The sequence below is a fragment of the Nyctibius grandis genome, chromosome 18 (genome assembly GCF_013368605.1).
Source record: "Nyctibius grandis isolate bNycGra1 chromosome 18, bNycGra1.pri, whole genome shotgun sequence".
Classification (NCBI taxonomy): Eukaryota; Metazoa; Chordata; class Aves; order Nyctibiiformes; family Nyctibiidae; genus Nyctibius; species Nyctibius grandis.
In genome coordinates, this window is record NC_090675.1 from 1,833,830 (window position 1) to 1,856,473 (window position 22,644).

General features: G+C 49.2%; 1 protein-coding gene across 1 annotated transcript in view; it reads right to left on the bottom strand.

The window, feature by feature from the left end:
- The window catches only part of LRRC75A (leucine rich repeat containing 75A), an 89,301-nt gene that overhangs the window by 8,336 nt on the left and 58,321 nt on the right, over positions 1-22,644 (bottom strand). The window contains exon 3 of the mRNA XM_068415788.1: positions 21,369-21,481. Coding sequence (XP_068271889.1) covers positions 21,369-21,481 — 113 coding nt within the window. The remainder of the gene's footprint in view (positions 1-21,368; positions 21,482-22,644) is intronic.

The window sequence follows — 22,644 nt, forward strand, 5'->3', positions numbered from 1 at the left end:
CAAACAGCTGTAAAAACTTTTATCCCTGCCATAAAGTTTGCCACAGAATGGCCCCAAATCTCTGTAGGAAGATCTTACCACTAAACAAATCCCTATGAGCTTTAGTGGGGGATCAGTTACACCCACTTGGTTTCATCCTCACATTTTATGAGGATATTCCATAGGGGAAGACACAGATTTTTTTTTCCCCCAGCTGGAAACAGTATATGGGGTTTTGAAGGATGTAATGATAGGATTGGGTATACAACCGTGCACTAAACCCCGATAATGCTTTGGCAGGATGCCGATTTATACACACTCATGCTGAACTGAAAGCTATTTCGCATGCAGTATTGAATCAGATCAGAAAATGTTCCCATGAACAAGAACATTGCTCTTTAGATCAAAGAGAATTAAAAGAAAAGGATTTCCTCTTGGTTTAAATTCATGCCGTCTCTCTAAAGCACTGCACAAATCGGGACGTGAGACGCTGATGTGTCATGTAATGAAGTATAAATGGGCTGTTGAGCCACTTCCTTGGAGGGCAAAGGAACAGCTCAAGGAATGAAGAAGAGGCAGCCCCATAGAGTGAAGAATTACAGTGAGACATTTATATGATATCACTGGTGAGAAAACGACTTACGAAAATGTCAGCAAAAAAATTATTGAACATAATGAGTCATCAGGAAAAAAAGTCTTGGGATGAAAGACTTGCCCTGAAATACTGGTGGTATCAAAGATAAGTATAAATGAGGTTTTTCAAAGTCCCTACTCCTGCTTCAAATGATGACAGTCAAACACTGGAGTAGATATTTTGGAAAGGGAGGGAAAGAATACAAACAAATGCAGCAAGTGCAGGTACTCTGTTAGTAATAATGGTGACAAAGGGGTTAAGCTCCCCCAGCCTCAGAGGAGGAGAAGAGACAAGAAAATATAATTATTTTGCATAAATGAGGAATGTGGCTGAGGTATATATAATAATATATTCTCTATATATAATAATAAGGATGACTAAAACAGACAGGATGAGAACACACTGCTCTTTCTCCATCTCTCAGTGCATGAGCCGAGGGACACCCACTGATGCTGAAAGACTAAACTCCCAGTGGATAAAAGGGAAGGAGTGTGTACACAGAGCTCAAATTAACCTCGTAGCTCCAGCCATGGGATATCAGTGAGATCAAGGGCTTTGTGGGAGGTCCAAAGCGGACACGGCACTGCTGTGGCTGGTAACATCAAAAGTCATGTTAGGATTTTAAAAAAAAAAAAAAAAATTAAAAAAAAATGGCTGAGTTTGTGTCCTGGAGCGTAATTTGTAGAAATTCTGTAATTCACCAATGCAGAGCCCTGTCGCTTCATCGCCAGGAGCCTGGGCAAGGGCTGGTGGTTTGATCCCATGTGAGCAGCCTGCTGCTGCGTAGGGTGGAACAGCCAAGGAGCCCTGAGAGGCACCGGCTGGTCCAGAGGCTGTGTCGGGAGGCTGGGGGGATATAAAAATACACACGCAAGTGCCTGTGTATGTGTGTTTTGCAGCTGCTCTTTATTTAAACTAAGGAGAGGCATTGCAGTCCCACAGCAAAAATGCTTCTACTTACACCAGCGGCACGGAAAGGACTACAGTGACCAAGCTAAGTTCAAAAAAACCCTTTTAACAGGTTTGTGATGCTGCCTGGTTGAATACTTCCCTCTTTTTCTTTCTTTCTTTTGTTTAAAAAAAGCCCCACACTCATCAAAACATGAAAAATGAAACCCAAAAATCATGTAGCCAGGGCCCAGCTCAGAACTGGAGTTGCCGAGTTCTCCAAAATCTGAAGACGTTGGACCCCCACAGCTCACGTTCACCTTTTACTTCAGTTTTACTCACCAACGCTTCAGCCTCAGTGTGTGTGTGTGTGTGTGTGTGTGCTGTTGTGATTATTCATTAGCTGGTTTAGTTCATTGTTTGCTGCCACAGGAAAGTTTAGAGGTTTATTAATGGCGTAATTTAAAGTCTCTGTTTTTCACCACCTTTACAAATGAGTAGCTTGGAAAGATTTCACTCCTCTCCTTAGAGAGATTCACAGTAAAGAGGATTTTTAAATATATAAATATGTAATTTTAAAGCCCCTTTAGAGCTTACCAATAAACACATAAGAAATTCCTAAGTCTTTACTGTTAAGAGGGAAAGTACCAGTGGGGATTAGTTATTTTGGTCTGTTCTTGTTCCAAATCCTTACCAGTTTTGCTAAGCTTTGCAGTTTTCATGTCATAAAGTCTAGACATCCTTCAGCGAGTGCCACCTGATTTGGGGGGTAGGAAGGGCAGATCGCTCAGCCTGGAGCTCATCATCTGCGGGTTTTTGCTCCTAATTTTGGTCCCTATATGTGACATCAAAGTTAACTTTATTATGGCCATTTATAAAATAATTGTGGCTGCTGGGAATGCTTTGTGGGTATCACATCACCTAACACCCCTGAACAGGATCCCCTATTGCCATTGCAAGACCAAACTCTGGGCTATTTCTCGGATCCAGCGCTGCATTTTTTTAAGCATCTTGTTAAGAGCACACCTGGAGGAAACGCTAAAAGTTTCCCTAACGTTTCCTCTTGCAGCAGGATCCCCTGCGTTGCACGCTGCTGGTCGCTGCAATATCTCCTCTGCGTGCCCAAGTGCACGGGCTGCTCCAGGAATAGCTCTTTGTTTACACGTCTTTCCTTTCCCAATCCCACTGAATTTTCTTTGGCTCCACACCAAGCTACACAGGCCTGTTCCTCCCCTACTCCAGGCACAAACCTTGGTAAGTGCACAGGGTATTGGATGGGAAGAGTAATTTCTGTGCATCTAAGAGCATCCCCTGTACCAGGAGAACTGACATGGGTCTCGTGGCTTCGGCCATGGTGTGGTTGTGGAAGGACTGTTGGCATCAGGAAGATCTTGATCAGTAAATCCTTCCCATCATGGTGAGTTGAAGTCAAGCATCTTTGATTTACATCTCTTTACTAAATTACTCCATGCGTGTGTAATGTCTCCATGGAGACATATTAAATTCTGAAAGCTTGTGACACAAATAACAAGAAAAGCAATTTTTATCCCTGGATGAGTGCTGGCCCTTTCCACCAGCCTCAACTCCTTCATCTTGACCGGCTTGATGAGGAGCCATCCACTAGAGAGCAGTGTCACTCAGCCCTTGGTGCCTAAAAGCCAGCACATCACCCCAAACCCAGATCACGAGGAGGACAGCCCACAAACTGCACCTTGCAGATGGGTTCCCACCTCACAGCGGATGGGATGCTGTCCCATCCCTGGTGTGGTGAAGGGATGAGATGTCACCATGCCATCAGATGTCCTACTCACGGCACAGCCCTCAGCTCTTCTGCTGGGTATGTCACATGGGCTGGGTTATCTGGGAGGTGATGGTGGCTTTGGACAGCTGTGCTCAGACCTTGAAGACCCAGATCCAGCTCTAAATGCATCCTAATATTCAAAATAATGTGCATGTGGAGGAAGGAAACTGGTATTTTGGGTCCAGCATCTCTTTGGGGAGAAACAGAGCACAGAAGAAAATAGAGAGCAGAAGAAAGAGTGAAGAGTCTCTGATTGGGGCTGGGTGGATTAATTTACTTTAACATCTCCCAAAATGCTTCTGATTCCACTCTAGAGCATCTTTCTGAGGAAAGGAAATAAAGGACAGAATTTTTCTTTGCATTAAATCTTTTGGCAATGCAATACTTAATCCCTTTCTAAGGCTGATGTGCCTCAACCTTGTGCTAGCACAGAGGAGAAGGGAAACCAAGGGGAAGGAAGGTCGGGCAGCTCGGGCAAAAACTGCAGGTAGGACTGGCTTCTGCACCCTCTTTCACAGGCACATGGGTTGTGGGAAGTGCGAAGACCACATTGATTTTGGAAGCTGAGAAGAAAAATCTCAGCATACAAAAAGGAACCAGACACGTGGACCAAACTGAAATGAATTTAAAAGGGGAAAAAAACCCATGCAATGTTTTTTAGTTTTCAGTCCAAACCACATAAATTTGACCCACTAACATTGGCCAAGTGGAAGTCACAGATCCATTACCCGGGAACTCAAGGAAAGTCCATCTGAGTCCCACTGCTGGGGCTCAGGCCCAGGCTGCTGGAGAAGCAGCTGCACTTTGGCGACCTATAGCCACTGATGGGGCCCTACGATGGCAACCCCTAGAGAAGGTCCGGTGGCAAGGTTAAACCAAATAAAAATTCTGGGATGGGCCAAACTAGCACCCAGTCCTTCCCATGGCCAAGCTCCATCAGCAAACCACTCTTCCTTGCAGCTTCCAACAGTCTACAGCTGCGAGATCACTTTTGCCTCATAATTTCACGGCATCTCTGTGGTATTTAGTAAAAGGACCCAATTAAACCTTTAAAAGCAACAAGCTTCTTGGAAAATGAAGCACTCTTATCCAAAGAAGCAACTTGATAAATATCTTCAGTAGGGATAATTAAGCAGAAGAACTGCTCTCATTTGCATGCCGCACAGCCAGCTCCTCGTCATGGTCCAGAGCCGAGGAGGCTGGATTCAAGTATTCAGTGATGGCCTTTTGCTCTGTATGAGAACCACCATTGATGTGTTACAAGAACAGGGATTTTTCCCAACTTGTTTTTAATTTCCTGCTAAACAAAATTCTAAAAATAAGCATTTGGGATCCATCAAAATGCTTTGCTATAATTATAACTCTATTTAACTTATTGCAAAAAAATGTAAATACCCTGCTGTTGGAGTACTCCATTTTTCTATCCCCATCCTCCCCCAAATGAGATGTATTTATATACTCCTGCCTATGATACATTTTGCTCTCAAGAAACCTGCATTTTCCTATAGAGAAACTGTGCTGGAATATTTCCAACAAACCCTACTCCAGCGTAACAAGAAACTGCAGCTGACGCCCCCATTAATAACATGCATTTGCAGAAAAGGCAATTTGCACAAGTGCCAAAAGAAAAACAATCAAGAATTTAAAAGAAAACAACATGTTGGGATTGTTGCTTCTGTAAATGACCTCCTGGAAGAGAATTGGACCAGAATAAGAAATTGTTCAAGTTTGCATTAAAACAAACAATAGTTTGCAATAAAATAAACAACATTTTCTTTAAATTCTAACAGAGAACAAAAAGAAAATGTTGAAAAGACTCTTGGAAAAGGACTTTTATGATTGAGTATGTTAAAAATACTCAAGTAACTATTGGATTTACATGAGCAGCTCCCCACTGCAGGGAGAGGAAGATGATGTGCTCTGGTCTGACTAGAAAAAAAGGACCTTTGAATTGGGTTGTAGTCCTCAGTGTCCAAAGGAAAGAGGCCGTAGGAAGAGAAATTGCTCATAAAAACATACTATTTGCTGCCAAGATGTTTAAAACAGTTCCAAACCGGTGAGTTGAAAGGAAGAGGAGGAAAAAGGAAAGAGAAGGGGCAAGAGGAAGGGGCTATGATGGTGAGGGTGGGAGACCCGTGGGGACGGAGCACAGCAGCGCTGGCCGGGGCTCCAGCCCCTCCTGCAAAGCCGGGATGGATGGTTGCTTGAAGTCCTTCATTTCAACCCCTCCCTTTGGTTTTGCTTCGTCTTATTGTTGCAAGGAACGACCCTGCAAGTGGGCTGGATGTGACCCCCAATGCGGGGGGCGGGGGAAGAGCGTGGCTGCTCCCTCTCTGTCCCCCTTGCCACAAATTTTAGAGAAAAAGAAACGAGTTTTGACACACCTCGTCTATTTGCAGATGGAAGGGGATGTTGTTAATTATCTCCATCCCTTTCTGGGGCCCTGGGAGCTCTGGGGTGGGGGAAACACACACAGTCAGGCAGGGCAGCTTGGGAGTCATTGGCTCCGGTTTACTTCTGCCCACCAAAATCCTCTCCCAGCCCTCGAACCTGCCCCTGGTGCTGCCAAACAACAACAAAAAGCCCAAGGAAAGTTTGCAGAGAACTGCATGTATCAAACCGAACCGACATTCACTGAGGGTTTGAGGTTCACTCTTTTTAGAGGCTGTTTATGTTTCCTGGTCCTTGAAATAAGTTGAATTCCATTAATACAAAGGGGGAAAAAACAGGAATTTTGCTGGGGCGCGGGGGTGAGGGGAGAGAAGCTTCAACTCTGATCCTCCAGCCCAGTTTTCTCATCAGAAACCAGCCCAAAGAAGAAAAAAAAAAAAAAACCAACCCCTCTCCCAACTGCTCTTCCTGCAATTAGGGAGTGATCAGCTGCCAAAGTGTGTGCCTGGGGCTTCGCTTTCCCTAAACTGTTTATTTTATTGGAGCACAGATCACATTTGGAAGAGTTTAGGCAGGCAGAGGTCCCCTATTGCCTGTGCTGCTCTGATGAGAGCCAGAGCACAGACGCAGCGGGCAGCCCGGCTCCCAGGGTCCCCACTTGTCCCTCGCGCTGTTTGGGAAGATGTTTTCTCCAAGGCCAGGAGCTAATATCACCCCCCATTTTCCCCTCACCCTCCCAATCCTTGGCACGTCTTCCACTTCAAGTCAAACCTCTGCCCGTCCCCACACGTGCGGTGTCCGAAGAGAGGGTCTGAATCACGACACGGGTCCTGATGCTCTCGTAGGTGGATCAAAGGGAAACCACCTACTTCTGCTTCAGCCTGACTGTGGACACGTTTCAGACAGATGTTTTTTTTGGGGGGGGATGCGTACTGCTTCCCCCACCCAGGGCGGAGGACAGACAAGCCTGCAGCCATCCCATAGCTATGGGGCTGGTGTCCTCCAACCACATCCAGGGTGTCAGCGACCTCCCGCCCTGGCTCTCGTTGCAAGCATCCTGCTGACAGACCGCGTTCACGTCGGTGAGGAGGTCTCCGTGGCAAGAGTAACCGGCTGCCAAACGAAGAGGAGATGGGCAAATTGAGACAGCCAAGGTGAATGCGTTTCACCCGACGTTTGGCCTTGCTATCAGTATTTAATTGTAATTAGCACATCTATCCAGCCAAAAAAGTTCTGTTTTGTGTGGCTTTCAAGAAACACGCGTTATGTTGGCCAAGAAAGCCCTTGTACTGTCACCGTCCTGCGTCCCTGCGGGGCACACGGTACTCACAGGGGGACGAGACCCCTGGGGATTAAGCAGCGTTAAGCTAATGAGACCTGACCGGTGTATGGCTGCTTCCTCCAGCCCCCCTGCGCTGGCAGATGCAATCTGCTTTACATTAACGTGCCCGGAAAATAACGGGTCCTACCCAGCACAGCAGAACAGAGCGACCATTGTAACCTCAGCTTTCATCAGCTGAGGAATAACAGGATACAACCTGATCCACTGCTAATTCCCTGCTCACGTCTTCAAAAGAAAAAGGGATGGTTTTTGTAGCTTTTTCAGATTCTGTTCCAAGGAGAAGGTTTATTACCCTGTCCGCCTCTCTTTAGAAGTACAGCAAAAAGTTGCTCACTGGAGCAGGGAGTTGAACCTGCTTTATTTGCATCCTATAGGTTCCCGTTCCTGCTGGGCAGTTTCTTGTGCAGCTTTGCTACCCGCTCACAAAGTTATTTTATTTTAATAGGCCCTTTCCATGAGCCCAAGGTCAGCAGAAAGCAGCCACTACCATTTCTGGGGCTGCAAAGCCAAACAAAAGAGAACAGGAATGATGAGTGTCTTTAACTGCCCAAAGAAAATCCCCTCTTCCCCCAGCACCTCATTGCTTTTGGCAGAGTATTGCCCCGCTGATGCTGGGGATTTCAGCATTCACCTCCCCCAGAGCTAACATCGGAGGTGAAGCTGCTGCCAAGGCTGCCTTTGCAGCTGGGCGTAACAGAGAAGTGATTCGACGCGCTGCTCGTTACAGCAAACCACGAGTGCTGCCCAGCTCCCCGAGTCCCTGCGGCGCTGCAAATTCTACCGGACAAGCAGGGAAACCACAAAAACCTTCCCGGAATTTTCCCCACCTTGCTGTGTAACCTACCTGCTTATCTGATAAAAGGCAGGCCCTGTTATCAGCTCTATCAATAAACCCACAAACCCATCACTCTCTCCCTCTTGCCCAACGCAACATTTCGCCCCTTTCCCTGTCTTCTGTACCCATCAGGGATGAGGTTTCGTGCCGCTGTGCTCCAAGCTGGCTATCAGAGGGGAATGAGCGATGCTGGAGGGATCAGCACAACAACAAAGCTTCCGAAGGTAAAAAATTTGTCCATATTACATGAACACACATATATATGGGTTTTTTTCCAAGTCTCCAACTCATCATCTTCAGGGTGATGAGCCACATTTTAGCACTCAGTGGCCAGCACAACCCAATAGCTGATTAAACCAGGGAACACAGGAGAGGCCTCACTCCAGATGGGCATTTCTCTTAGCCAAGGTGCTGCCAAGGAATAATCCTCATCCCCAACAGCAAGGTGAGAAGTGACCTTCACGAGAGACTGAGCACACGAGGAGACCAGCACATGAGGATGGCTTCCTCCCAAAAAACACCCCGGCTTCCAGGTCTGGTGCTAACACTGGACAAGGGGAGGGTGAAACACCTGGAAGAACATATTGCCACCCTGGGCTACACGTTGCTAGCCAAAAGAAATGAGTCTTGGGGCTGAATGCCCCGTTCCTCAGGGACCGGGATGTGTCAAAGCACAGGCTGCCGTGTGTTGGTAAGATATGCGAAAGCCAAAGCTGAGAATCGAACATGGGCAGGGTCTGCACTCTGCAATTTAGTCTCCCGCTTCTTGGAGGTGCCAACCAGCCCCTTTTGAGATGCAAAAGATCCTTCTGCACTTCCCCGAGCGCTGCTGGGATGCTCAGCCCATGGCCGAGGGGGGCTTCTTACCATTTTCCTCCAACCCATCACCCGTGAGCCAAGGGACTGTCACGTCTATTGACGAAGTGTCAAACTGGAAGGGGCTGAGTCAAGTCTATGCCTGGGTCACCCATGGGGTGAGGCTCCCAGGGGACAGATGGAAATGCCTGGTTATGAGCAACTGGAAAACCAGGGCTGTGAGTAGCTGGGCTTGAGACGCAGGAGCCCGTGCCAAAGCTCCAGCCATGCCAGCTGCCATCTCCTCCTGCACGGCTCGCAGCCTTCTCCGGTCTAACCCTCCCCGCCTGGGCTCTCCCACTCCTACCAGCCCCGCAGCAATGCACAAGAAAAAAAAGAAACAACCCAGATCCAGCCCAAATACTCCTCGGTGCCTCTTCAAAATGCTTGATGCCCAGATGCCACCATCCAAAACCTTTGTGCTGAAAGGTTTTGTCCAGCCCTTCGCCTCCGCACGGCAGCGAGGAGCTGCGGTGCTTCCAGTGCTCTTATCACCATCCTCTCTCACACTGTTATTTTAAAGCATGATTTTCATTCAGAGATGGAAACTTGCCCTGACAACAACGAGTCAGAGCCCCGAGTTGACGTGATGGATGAGCTCACTAAACACCTTCATTTACCACCGCTAATGATGCATGATGTGAAAGGGCTTGAAAAAAAGATTTTAAAAGCCTCTATCAAAGCTTCATCATAAAACTTGATTCTCCTAATTGGGAAATATAGCCAGGGGCGGGCTGGTAATTAGATGGGCACCGCTGCTTGGGGGAGCGATGCCTTTCTTGCAAGGTGGCAGGCAACCAGCCCGGTGCGGGAGCAGCAGCCGAGCCCCAGGCAAGGGAACGAATTGCCTCTTGCCAGCTAAAAAGGGAGTAAGGCAGAGGCTGTTTTAGACACAACAAATAATCATGGGGTGTTTGGAGGACTTACAAGGTGGGGAGGAAGAGTGCGTGTGTGGGGATTAATTATTTCACCAGCTGATGCCCTCATTCAATAACAATTTCTACTAGTTCATTCCCCACTCCGCAGCCCAAGTTGTGAGGATAGATTTAAATAATCACCATCATGTGTCAAAAGCAAATCTAATTTCCACTCCCCCAGAAGCAGAGGAAGTGAAGGAGTAATTATAAAAAAGAAATAATTTAAAACCCCACACTTTTCACAGTCCAAGGCCTTTTCTAATCAGACACGGGACTAGAAAACATATTTAGGGGAACACAAGCACCTAAGTGCAAGGAAGAGGGATGGATGTTCCCTCCAAGGGGAGGAAAACTGCTGGGTTATTCCTTAGTGCAGTTGCAGGAGGGGAGAGGAAGGAGGAGGAGGAGGGTGGCTTGAAAAGGAGGTTTGAAATCACAGGTAGTGCCTGTGAGTACCTGAAGCTTTGGGCTATTTTCTAGTACTACTGGCTGTCAGTTCTCTTGCTCAACGAGGGAACAGCAAAGGTAATTCAAGAATTTGTCAGGGTTAATATTCATCAGTGGGGAAAAAAAACGGTACACCACAGTTTGGGTGAATTGTTTTCAATTCTGGAGCAACCCAGTAGAGTTGCAGAGGGCAACGAACAGGGATAGGGCTCGTTTTACAGAGTGAATCAATGGAAAACCTTAAGCCTCTTCCAACGCGACAGGTTGCCCTGTAGCATGTACCCGGGTGGCGTTTTGATGTGCATTATTTACTGTTTAGCTCCAACAGCTTAAAAAGTAGGACTTTGCTAACACCAACTCCTTCCGACTGAGCAAGGTGCGGCCGGCACGCGGGAAGGAGCTGCAGTCTCGCCGCAGTTAGGGAGCTGTAAGGGACAACCTCTCCATCAGCAAACCAACAGTTTTAGTATTTCCAGAGGAAAGTCTGGTCTGCCTCAGCCAGTCTGGGATTTGACCACTGAACCACAGCAATATGCAGAGATTAAATTCTCATTTCCAACCCTCTCGATACAATCACAAAAGTAGGGTATACAATCACAAAAGCTTGGAGACGGCCTCTCTTGGGCTCTTAGGGCAATCAACAGAAATAACATAGTAAATAACCACAATATTTCTAATGCTGCAGGATACACCCAGGGAAGGGCTCTGCTCCGCCCCAGTAGAGCTCTCATTAACAATTGCCACGCGCAGGCAGACAGCAGCTGGGGTTCAGTGCCTGCCCTGGGAAATGAATTGCTTTCCGCCTGCATCCAGACTGCAATCGCCTCGGAGACACGCAGCGCTCTGCGTTACAGCCGAAGGTGGCTGGGAGCTTTGCAATGACACGCTGGGGCGAGGACAAGGGCAAACACCGTCAGCCTCCCGCTGCGGAGGGTCACAGCCTGTCCCACCCTGCAGGGTGATGCAGCTTTTTGAGCCATCACCAAATCACAGCCGCTGCAGCAGATGTGCAACTCCCAAGATGGATGTCAGCACAAGGACTTATAGACCCAGTGGACTTATAGACCACACAGGTGCCACGAGGCTGCAGACCTCGGTCATTGTGATATGACCCAGCAAAGGTCTGAAGATCCACCATGGCCAGGAGCACCTCTGTCCCTCACCCACGTCCTCCCGTGAGATGCAGGACCCCACTTGTAAGCCAGGGCCAAGCATCCCACTGACGAAGCCTGATGGCCTCAGTTCCCAATCCCAGGCAGCCTGAAGAACCACCAAGAACCAGAGTTTTGCTTTTCTCTATTCCAAACACATGCACAAAGTCTCAGGCCACACAGGGAGGAGCAGAGGTTTGGGAACTGCCTGATTTCCACTGCAAAGGCAGAATGGTTTGCAGCTCACCTCAAAATCACAGCACCAGGCAATATCCCACCCTGGTTTTTGTAGCATTTGCTCCAGATGCTGGGAAGCACTTTGCTGCTCTGTCCCCTTTTGATCTCCAGGACAGCCACGTAACGTAGGGCAAAATAAAGTCCCATTGACACAGACAGCAGAGATCGCCCACTCACGGCTCCCAAAGGTCCCCAGCTCACATATTCTCTGCTCTTCTGCAGCAGCTGCCAGCACGCCTGCGGTGCACGCACACACATACATGGGATTTTAATGAAGAAACTGCATAATTCTTGCTCCAGCCTCCTCCCACCGCCAGCGGATTTGTGTTGGATGCTCTGAAGGGACTGTTTGTTGCAGGAGCTACAACTTCTATCGCTCGCCCACGAGCTCCCGGCAGCAGTGGAGGATTTTCATCCACAAACACTCATTCTCTTTCTGTTTTCAAAAGGAAGGGCACGTTATGCATGCACTGGGCTTCCCCCCCATGAAAACTCCCTGTTTTTTTGCTTCACAAGGGCTTTGTAGAGCAATGCAAGCAGGCACTGCAAGCAAGTATGAAAAATCAGCACCTGGCATTCCTCCAGGGCAGAAATGTTTTGTGTCTCTGATGAAATTAGGAGTGGGATGTTAAAAGATCATTCCTACCAACAAAATAAGGCTGCTTAACCTCCGTGAGCTCATCACTATATCAAAACACACTTCTCCTTTGGTTGAACAGGTCTCCGTACCTGGCTGCCAGGTGCAACAGAGAATACCCAGCCGGCAGGTACCACGAGTTAAAAACTGCTGCAGCCTGATGGAGCTTCCTGACTTTCCAAAAGCTGTCCCAAACTATCTGTTTGCACTTTCAGCCGGGTATTTGCCAGGTCATTTCTAATGACTTCACATCAGATGGTCTTAAGAGAGCAAAGCAGGGCGTTCAGGCTGACTCCCAGGTGTAAAGGAGGACCACGAGGCGTTCTTCCTCCGTGAAATGCATTTTACTGGCATGTTTCCACACCTGCTTTAATACCATGGAAAACCAAGCAAGCACCAGTGCTGCGGTTGGAAGGGGTGAACTGGTCTGGGAAGAGCCAGGATGGGCAGCCCTTGGTGTTCGGGTGCTACAGTCAAACAGGAGCTGGGAGCTCTGCCTCCCACAGAGGTGAAATACCTCCAAATTATTGCTACGCTCACGCTGAAAAGAAGGGAGAAAAGCTGAGTTTCAGCTGCCTCCAGCAGCAAGGGACCGTGCCGGAGCCTTGCAGGGCTCCGCTCAAACCCCGTTCGTGTGCCGGCTCGGGCACGCCGGCCAAACTTTCCCTATTCCCGCTCCCGTTGGATATTTTGGCAGGTTTCCACGGTGTCGTGCTTGATGCTCTGGTAAAGCCTTTTGCAAAGCACTGGGCAAAATCCCAGGGTGGCACGGGGGGGAGGCGGCCTCCCGCATCCCACCGCGGCAGGATGCAAAGGCAACGGGAGGTGCTTGCAAGTGAGGAACGAGGGGTCCGGGAGAGGTGTTTGCGCTTCCCCTTTCAGGGTTAAAAAGCAACACGTTGCTTTTATAACTGACTAGAGTCTTGCTCAGGAAAAAGCAGCTTGTCACACTCTTCCACTCCGAAGAAAGGGGGTTTAGCTTTCCGTGCAGACAGGGAGCAAGGCGGCCTCGTCCCATCACCCTTCTGCAGCGAAAACATATTGGGAGAAAACCTATTCTCTGCATTTCCCCCTGTGAAGCTAATTCCTGCCCCCATAAAGCAGCAGACACGGTCCCACCCTCCTCTCTGGCACGGCTGCTTTGGCAGTACCTGTTTCCCCAGCCCAACAGATCCAGCCTGTGGATGCGCAAACCCAAGCTTAAACCCCAAATGTCCCCAGTCCTAAATGTCCCACGGACCTGAGCGCTGGGGACAAAGCAGGAGCTGGAGGGGGATGAATCAAGCAGGATTTTTGCCCTTGACAGCAGCATTTTACATCACACTGATGGAGCTGGCAGACGATGGAGATGGCACACTGTGGCTGCTGGCCCAAACCCTGCAGATACCGAAGGCTGGAGGTACCAGCCCTTGAACCCAACCCCAGCAGGGTTTACCTTCTGCCCTGGGCTACCAAATATCCTCCCTGACTTGTTGCTTGTCAGCAGTTGCTGCAAAACGACGACGTCTCACAGGGCTAAACTAGCACTCGGCTCCTACCCAGGTGCTGCCAGCGCTGGAGGGATGCAGAAAGCCAGAGCCAAGGGTTGCTGCATTTTCAGCCTGCGTAGGCTGGGAAAATCAAAGATAGCAAACACAATATTCTGTCTTACTTTATTATGCATGGCCCTGCAATTTGCACATATTACATGGAGAAGTACTTACTATGCAAGGGCTTTTACACCCTCAGTGCGGTTCCCACCGCGGCAGGGCCACAGGCAGTAATTTCCCTGCAGAAATGTACGGCAACAGAGGAAAAAATACCCGTTTGCTGCATTCACCCTATTCATATCAACCCTCACAGAGCGACAGAAAATGACAGCTACTGTCAGACACTTTTATGATCAAATATATCCTCCATCTCAGAGAATTACAACCCATTCAATACAACTTTCCTAACCTGTCCCAAGAGAAAACCGACGGCTTTCAAGCCACAAAACTGTCCGAGCTGGAGAAAAAACAACGCTGCCCAAGTGAGGAGCCACAAGCCAAAACACGTGAGGCTGCCAGGCCCCCTTCGCAGAGGAATTAGGGGCAATGACGTATCGAGGTTACGCACAAGCACAGCATCCCCATGGGTGCTTGGTTCAGTCACAGAATCCCAGAATCAATCAGGTTGGAAGAGCCCTCTGGGATCATCGAGTCCAGCCATTGCCCTCACACCACCATGGCAACTAGACCAGGGCACTAAGTGCCATGTCCAGTCTTTTCTTAAACCCCTCCAGAGATGGTGACTCCACCACCTCCCTGGGTAGCCCCTTCCAATGGCTAATGACCCTTGCTGAGAAGAAATGCTTCCTAATGTCCAACCTGAACCTCCCCTGGCGAAGCTTGAGGGACTAACCTGACTAGAGGCTGTGTCCTCTTGTCCTATCGCTAGTTGCCTGGGAGAAGAAGCCGACTCCCACTCCACTACAACCTCCCTTCAGGTAGTTGTAGACTGCGATAAGATCACCTCTGAGCCTCCTCTTCTCCAGGCTAAACAACCTTAGGCACGTTAAGAAAACAACAAAATAGAAAATCAGGCTTAAACTTTAAGAGAGTGAAGAAAACAAGGACCTAATATCCGTGTCCTAAATCCATACGCAGGCTCCTGAGACCTGACTTTTCCAAATGCAAAGACCTCAGTGGTTCCCAGCGCGCTCGTGCCACCTTCTTCAAACACTGCCGCTCCACTTTCTCTTCACTGACCTTGTCCCTTGCTACCAGAGTTATCTAAGAACCCAGTGGCTATTGTGGTAAAACACAGTAAATTAGTATAAACAAGAATGATCCTTGAGTGACTTAGGAGCAATGTTATTTTTCTGCAGAGGGACATGTTAGTGTGACGCATAACGAAGCAGGAATGTGGTTTAGCACTGACTAGAGCTGCCTGTCGAGTGGAGATGGAAGAATACTCTGTTTGAACTGGAATTTAGCTGAACCAGATCAGTGCAACAAAGCAATAAAGGGGCTTTTGGACTGGAACGAAGGAGAGAGACAGCTCAGAGAGCCCGTAAATGAGGTGGCTGCTGCCAAAGGACAGGGAAAATGCAGAGGGGAAAATCATAGCAGCAGAGACGCAGAAAGTGCAAGAAGAAAAGTGAAGGATGTGGCACCCTGTTGGATGATGTGACATCCCACTGCAGCGCGGCAGGTCTATCTCCGACCCGCTTTGGAGCCCCGTGCTGGGCAGCGCAGAGCGACCGTGTCCACTTCTTGCACCAGGAGGATGCGTGGTGTTAACGGGGACGTAACGACACCTCCACTTCACCAAGCAATCCAGCTGGATAAAGGTGAGTATCTGCTCCGCAGCCCATAACCAAAAGTTCCCCACCCGAGCTGGGTACCTACAGAAGTCACGTTTGCGTTATCACAACAGGATTTGGCCTGTAGGGTTCAAGTGATCTCTGTTCACAAGCTAAATATGAAAAATCCTATGAAGCTATGCTCTGTGTGTACAGTGCCCACACACAGCAGCCAACATGTGAGCAGAGCTGGTTTCCACGCCAGCATGTACATCTCGCAGAAGGGCAAATCTTGGATTTAGTAAAAAAAAACAACACCTCACCAAATAAATTATATTCCTGGTGTTACCAGAGCCAGCAAAGAATGTTGCCCTTGTTTAAGACCTTATTTAGACCAACTATGGGCACGATTCATCCTTTATGTACCTAAATACTTGGGAAATAATTAAGATTCTCCATCAGCCATAGGAATGAGCTCATGCAGGGCTGTGGGAAAGCCGGACAGCTGCTCCGCAGCAGAGAAACAGCAAACGGCCCCTTTTCCTGCGAATCCTCATCGGGCACATTCCCAGTGTGGCCATGGAGCAGATCTCACACCAGGGCTGACATCCCCCTCACCCTTGTGCTGTGCTAAACACTCCCAGCTGCTGCCCACATCTGCATCGCGTCCCAACCTGGCATCCAGGCTGGCCCCGCCACCAGCAAAAAGGACAAGTGGCAAAGAAAAAGAGAGTTGGCTGGAGCTAAGTAAAACCACCTGGAAAACCCATGTGAATTGAGAAAAAAAATGAGATCCTTGCTCTTCACACGTCCCAGCATGGGGGGGAGGATTTGCAGGAGTGAGTGCCCAGAGCTCTGAAACATAAAATGGTTTTAGAAAGTGAAGAAAGCACCACATTGGCTCCCCCCAGTGTGGACCCCCCTGTAAGCTCTGTACTAGGCTCAGGGCAGGCACGGGCTTTTTTGAGGGGGTTTCTCTGCTTATTGCAGAGCAACAACAGAGTTAAAAAAATCCACGGATTTAGGTCCACTTTGACCCCATTTAATTCCAGCGCTCAAACTGAGCTGCTTCACCCTAAATTCTTCTACGCTTCGCACTCCGGTGGCATCAACTGTGTGCAAAGAAGAGTTTTACTCGATGTAAAACTGGGCTAGATCTGGACTTAGGATATGAATAACGGCTCTTCCTTCAGAGGCTGCCCGCTGCTCACACCACCACCCCATCCCCTCCCTGGGCATCCCCGGCTCAGCACTATCCCTCCTGTGCACAGCGGCAACACGGGCAGCGAACAGAGGTGACGCGCCAGCCACAGCTCTCCGGGGGTGGGAAAGACACAGCAAAGCCACGGAGGACATTTCCCCTGGGACACACCTCCTCCCTCCCCACGGAGCGCGCGAGCCCGTGCTCCGAAGCAATTACAGATGCGCGGAGCTTTGATTCCCGGTTTTGGTTTCGTGATGCTGAAGGCAAGCGCTCGGCAGCAGGAGGAGCAGGGAGATTCCAGGATCTAATTCAACACTTGCTAGTTAAACGCTGGACTGTAGTCGTGTCCCTAGGCAGAGCCAGAGACACACAAATGACTTTACCAGGCTGGTTTCATCCTCCTGCTATTGGCTGCCCTGCCAGGCAAAATGCTGATTTTCATCCTAGATGTTTAATATAAATATATGTGATTCAGAGGGAGGCACGGAGAGGGCAAGTGAGAGACAGGCAGATTTATAATATGCAAAAAGAAATAAGGTCGTTTGGCACAGGTGCGGGTGTGCTGGTGCCAGGCAGCGCGGCAGAGCGGGGCAGCCAGTGCCGAGAGCTGCTCCCTCGACTTGGCTCTTTCTGTGCACACATCAAATGTGACGCCTGGGGTGAGACGGGAACGGAAAGCGCCAGCCTCCCCCTCTGCCTACGCGGCAGGCTGCCTGGCATAGCACGACCGACCGAAAAATCAGCTCCGGTCCTCTCCATCATCTGTCCCCATCCTCCTCCTCCAGCTGCTCTGCTTACAATTATCACCTGTAATATTTGTGAACAATAAAACCCCCTATTAAAGATTTTGGCTTTAATTTTCATCCCCCCCCAAAAGAAACGCCTTGGCAGAGGGGGTGAAGGGTTGCAAGGCACCCGGGAACCTGCTGTCAGGGCCACCCAGGGACCGCAGGGTGGGCCACGGGGCTGCACGGGCACCCATGGTATTTGTCCCAGCACCAGTGTGGGCAGGATCCTGGACAGATCGCTGCACTTTTTGGGAGTAATTCATACTGTTAAATGGCTATTGCAGCCCCACAGCACGCACATCGCAGTGCATTTTCCAATGCTTTGCCCTTAATAACCCACAACTGAAAACATTGCCAGAGCCCCCTGTACTCTGTCCATACTATAACCATACTATAACCAACGCCTTGGTGTCACAGTTGTGTATTTAAGCCAATTTCCCCCCAAAACCAAGGACAGAGCCTTTCCTTTTAGAAAGCCAGCTCTTAACACCTGATCTCTGCCCCAGTCTAGCTGCACAGTGCAGGGGGCCACCAAGGAGTATATCTCTGAAGATCAAGGAGAGGTTGCAAGTGAGCCCCAGGCTTGTGACAGGAGCAGTTAATCCCCAGACTGATGGGATCCACACCACAAGTCCCAGACTTCCCAGGCACTGGGTTGCACGGCTGCTGTGCCTGTGCAGACGGGGATTTTACAAGGGTAGCCCCCAATAAATGAAAATAAACCATATCCTAATTACAAGGGTTGTCCATAGCTACTTACCAAACACCTTCTCCATGGGGGCACAGTCAACCCCCCCCCAAAACTGGCACACAAGGAGGGAGAGGAAGGGGAACTTTGACGAAAGCCCAGGAATCGCTTGATTTATTGTCTCTGTTTAGTTTCTAAACGAATAGCAACCAGCCAAGCAAAGGAACAGGACAAGATGCAGTACGATAAAACAAGCTACAGAAAGAGCTGGAAAAGTTTTCCCATGCATTTTGTTTATATTTCTGACAAAATGGGCCTGCCCTCTCCTACTCCACCAACCAAAGTCCCTCTGCTATTGCTGCACCAAGCTGAAGCTCTTTTCCTTGCAAAGAGACGGATGCGAGGAGGGGCTCTGTAGCTCCCTGGTCATCAGACCCAGCTACTAATTACAGAGCAGAGCACTGATGGGTTATGGATGGCCAACAGACACACAAAAAAGTGTGGAAACTTAATATTTGAAAGTTCCTGCAACATCTGACAGCAGGGCTGGGTTGAGCCAACGCTGATACCTGGGAACACGACTCCATCACTCCCTTGGAGGCATCACAGGGCACTCATAAACCCCAGCCCAGAGAGGGGGGCTCTGGGGAAACACCTGATGGTTGTTGGTTGTGGAAGGAATTACCCACCAACTAACATGCAGGCGAAATCAGGAGCATCCCTAACGGGGCGACTGCTGGCGCACAAATAAAGCTGTGGGTGTTCAAGCACAGGGAAGACAAGACAGATGTTCTCTCTATTCTCTATATTATGGTATTTAAACCTTAGCAAAGGGTTGACTTCAACTTCTAGCAAATGGCTGGATTCAACTCACAGCCGCCTCCTAAATAAGCATCTAAACCAGAAACCCAGGCAAATCCCGTCCTACAAACCCTCACCGGGGCAGGGCCAGCAGCCAGCACCACGTGTTCGCAGCCCCGGGGTCATTGCCGTGCGGTCAGGGTTCGTTTACGGCCGAAACCTCATCCCCGCTATTAAAACCATGAAAAACCTCAGCTATTTCCTGGCTCTTCCAAGGAAAGGCAAGCGCTACGGCCAGCTTGTAAGATAAAGCCTCGCAAATCTCTGGCATGCGGACGCGCTCACGTAACCCCTCCGCGCTGGTAATTAAGGACAGGTATTGGTAATTAAAGACTGAGTAGCACAAAGCACTGCTTTAATTTTTTTCATTTTCAAGAGTTTCTTGTCTTTTGGGCTGTAAAGAGCTCCCCGCTGCCTCATCAGCCTAACTACAACAATGCCCTGATGGGAGGACAAGCGGTGTGCATTTCCTATTCTAATTAAGAAAAAAACCCCACGAGGGTACAGAATCACAGAATCAATGAGGTTGGAAGAGCCCTCTGGGATCATCGAGTCCAGCCATTGCCCCGACACCACCATGTCAACTAGACCAGGGCACTAAGTGCCATGTCCGGTCTTTTCTTAAACCCCTCCAGAGATGGTGACTCCACCACCTCCCTGGGCAGCCCCTTCCAATGGCTAATCACCCTTGCTGAGAAGAAATGCTTCCTAGTGTCCAACCTGAACCTCCCCTGGTGAAGCTTGAGGCTGTGTCCTCTTATCATATCACTAGTTGCCCGGGAGAAGAAGCCGACTCCCACTGCGCTACAACCTCCCTTCAGGCAGTTGTAGACTGCACTAAGGTCACCTCTGAGCCTCCTCTTCTCCACGCTAAACATCCCCAGCTCCCTCAGCTGTTCCTCATAGGTCAGACCCTCCAGACCCTTCACCATCTTGGTCGCCCTCCTCTGGACTCGCTCCAACACCTCAACATTTTTCTTGAAGTGCGGGGCCCAGAACTGGACACAGGATTCAAGGTGCGTACCCGAGCTCCCAGGTCGTTACCCATCTGGGTGCTGAGCCCAGCCCACGGGGCACAGCCGTGCAGCACGCGGCCCCAGCGTGTCCCCTCTCTTTCTGTAGCTTTACAGGAAAGAGCAAATTTTAGTCATCAATACACCTTACAAACACCCAACACACAAAAGCACAGTTCCCACTGCTAACGAAATGGAGGCATTTCTCCACATCTGGGTCTCTAAGGACAACAGGGTGCCAGGATGCTGAGCCAGATCTCCAAGAGACCTGGTCCTAACCCTATGTGGCCATGCAATCCTTTATTGCCTTGTGTCTGTTTCGCTCCAGTGTTCACTTTCTTCCCATTTTCTTCTCTTTTCAGACTAAGTTTTTTTTCAATGGATTAGTCTCCACTATGGCTACAAATAGCATCTACAACAGGAACCAGCACCTGGATCCAGCCAGCACCTGGATACAAATCCTAACTCAGCCAGATTGCAGCTTCTTTTGTGTTTCTCACTTCCTTAAACAAAAATCATAAATATATAATGTGTAACATGGAAAACAAGGAGCCCTTTCTGTTCCCATCAGCCTCATCCACAGGTTTTTCAGCTCTGTGGGTCCAGGATGTTGGCAGCCAGGACGCTTTGCTGAGGACCCAGGCAAGGAGCGGACCAGGGTCATTTACTCCCTATTTTTAATCAAACAGTTCCCTTCGTGCAAACATGCTGCAAGCCACGGTATGCACGGTACACATGCCTATACATTAATTACCAGCTAATTAGGATGTCTTGGAGCAGTTTGCCTCACCATCTCTGGATGTGTTTAAGACTGGACATGGCACTTAGTGCCATGGTCTACTTGACATGGTGGTGTCAGGGCAATGGTTGGACTCGATGATCCCAGAGGGCTCTTCCAACCTCATTGATTCTGTGTGCGCATTCTGTGTGTCTCCTGCTCTCCACTGCCCAGCACGGGGATGTCTGGAGGATGGATGGTTCAGGTTTTCCAGCCTGTTCCTACTGTGCTGCTCTCCTCTGCAACTAGGATGCAACGGGGAAAGGAAAACGGGAAAGGAGGTAAACACCTCTGGGTGAGCATGAAGCAACATGGTAACACAACCATGTGTGAGGGAAACACTGGTGAGATTGAAGAAAACTGAGGATTTTGGAAGTTGTGGCGAGCTGAGAAGGTTTTGACCTCCCGGCTCCCTCGCAGCCCTGGCTAATGGTTTTAAGCACTTTCCTTCATCGTGGTAGATTTCTTCCTCCTGTTGCTGCAGGTGTGCAACAGGCAGCTCCCACCAGCACCCATATTTGCACACCATGGCCAAAAGCAGCGTGCAAAAACCTCCCTCCCCACTCTCCTGAGCCTGCGAGTGGCCCCGAGGATGCAAGGACCAGGGAGGCGACCATGACCCACCAGTGTGACAGTGGCTTTCAAAAGCCGACTCACCAGGACTGTGGCTTCCTCTTCATGATGCCCTGGCGTCTCCACTGCGAGTGGGGGCTGAGGTGGTAGGTGAGCTGCCGGCAAAGCTTCTCCATGGCCCCGAGGGAGTCCCCCTCCTGCAAAGACAAGGGAGGGATGCCACGTAAGGTGCCTGCAGCGTTGCCATCACACCCGGAGCATGCTCCGACCCCAGAGCAGCTCCCTGCTAGGAGCTGGCAAGCCATAAGGGACCATGCTAAAAATTGCACAGGAAGGGGGAAAAAGAAACCCCACTGATTGCTAAGATGCTGCAAGGATGGGGTGTTTCACCAAGGGCCACCCCGTCCTGCACACCCGTGGACATGGCTGCTGGAGAACGAACACAGGGGTGCACAAGTCTTGCCTGGTAAAGGATGACAAGGTCCCTCCTTGGCTGCTGTGCTGGGGTTCAGGGGGTTTGCACAGCAGGGTGATCTCTTCACCATTCATGCAGCAGCAGCACCATTATCATTTGACACTACATAACAGCTTTCAGCACTAAAGTTTTACAGAGATTGATTAAATAAACTAAACAACCCATCCATTACCATCAAAACTGCTTTACAGAAAAGCAAACACTAAGAGTCTTTGTGAACTGATGGAAATCTTGGGAACAGTGCTCATCAGAAGCTCTCAAAACATATATTTGTTAGGGAAAAAAAAAAAGCTTCAAGGAAAACAGGGATTTTGGTGGAGTCTTCTCAATTCTAATTAAAATCTCCACCGAAAAGGATAGTGGCTTGGAAAACTTTAACTCTGAAAGTTTCTAAGACTTTGGGTCTAGAAATTTTGGTTCCTAAAAATAAAACAAAATACAAATACCAGTTTCTGGACCATTCAATCATATTTCATTTCAAGATCTTCATATGCTAACACATGATAAAACACCCAATAATGTAAACCACCCAGCTTGTTCTGCCTGGCTTGCTCTCTGAAAGGTCACAAGCAGAGATTAAAAGTGTAGAGTCCTGCACCTTGGGAGGAATAACCCCATGCACTGGTACAGGCTGGGGGCTGATCTACTGGACAGCAGCTCTGCAGAGAAGGACCTGGGTGTTCTGTTGGACAACAAGTTCCCCATGAGCCAGGAATGTGCCCTTGTGGCCAGGAAGGCCAATGGTGTCCTGGGGTGCACTAGGAAGAGTGTGGCCAACAGGTCAAGGGAGGTTCTCCTGCCCCTCTACATGGCCCTGGTGAGGCCACATCTGGAGTAACTGTGTCCAGTTCTGGGCCCCCCAGTTCAAGAAAGATAAAGAATTAC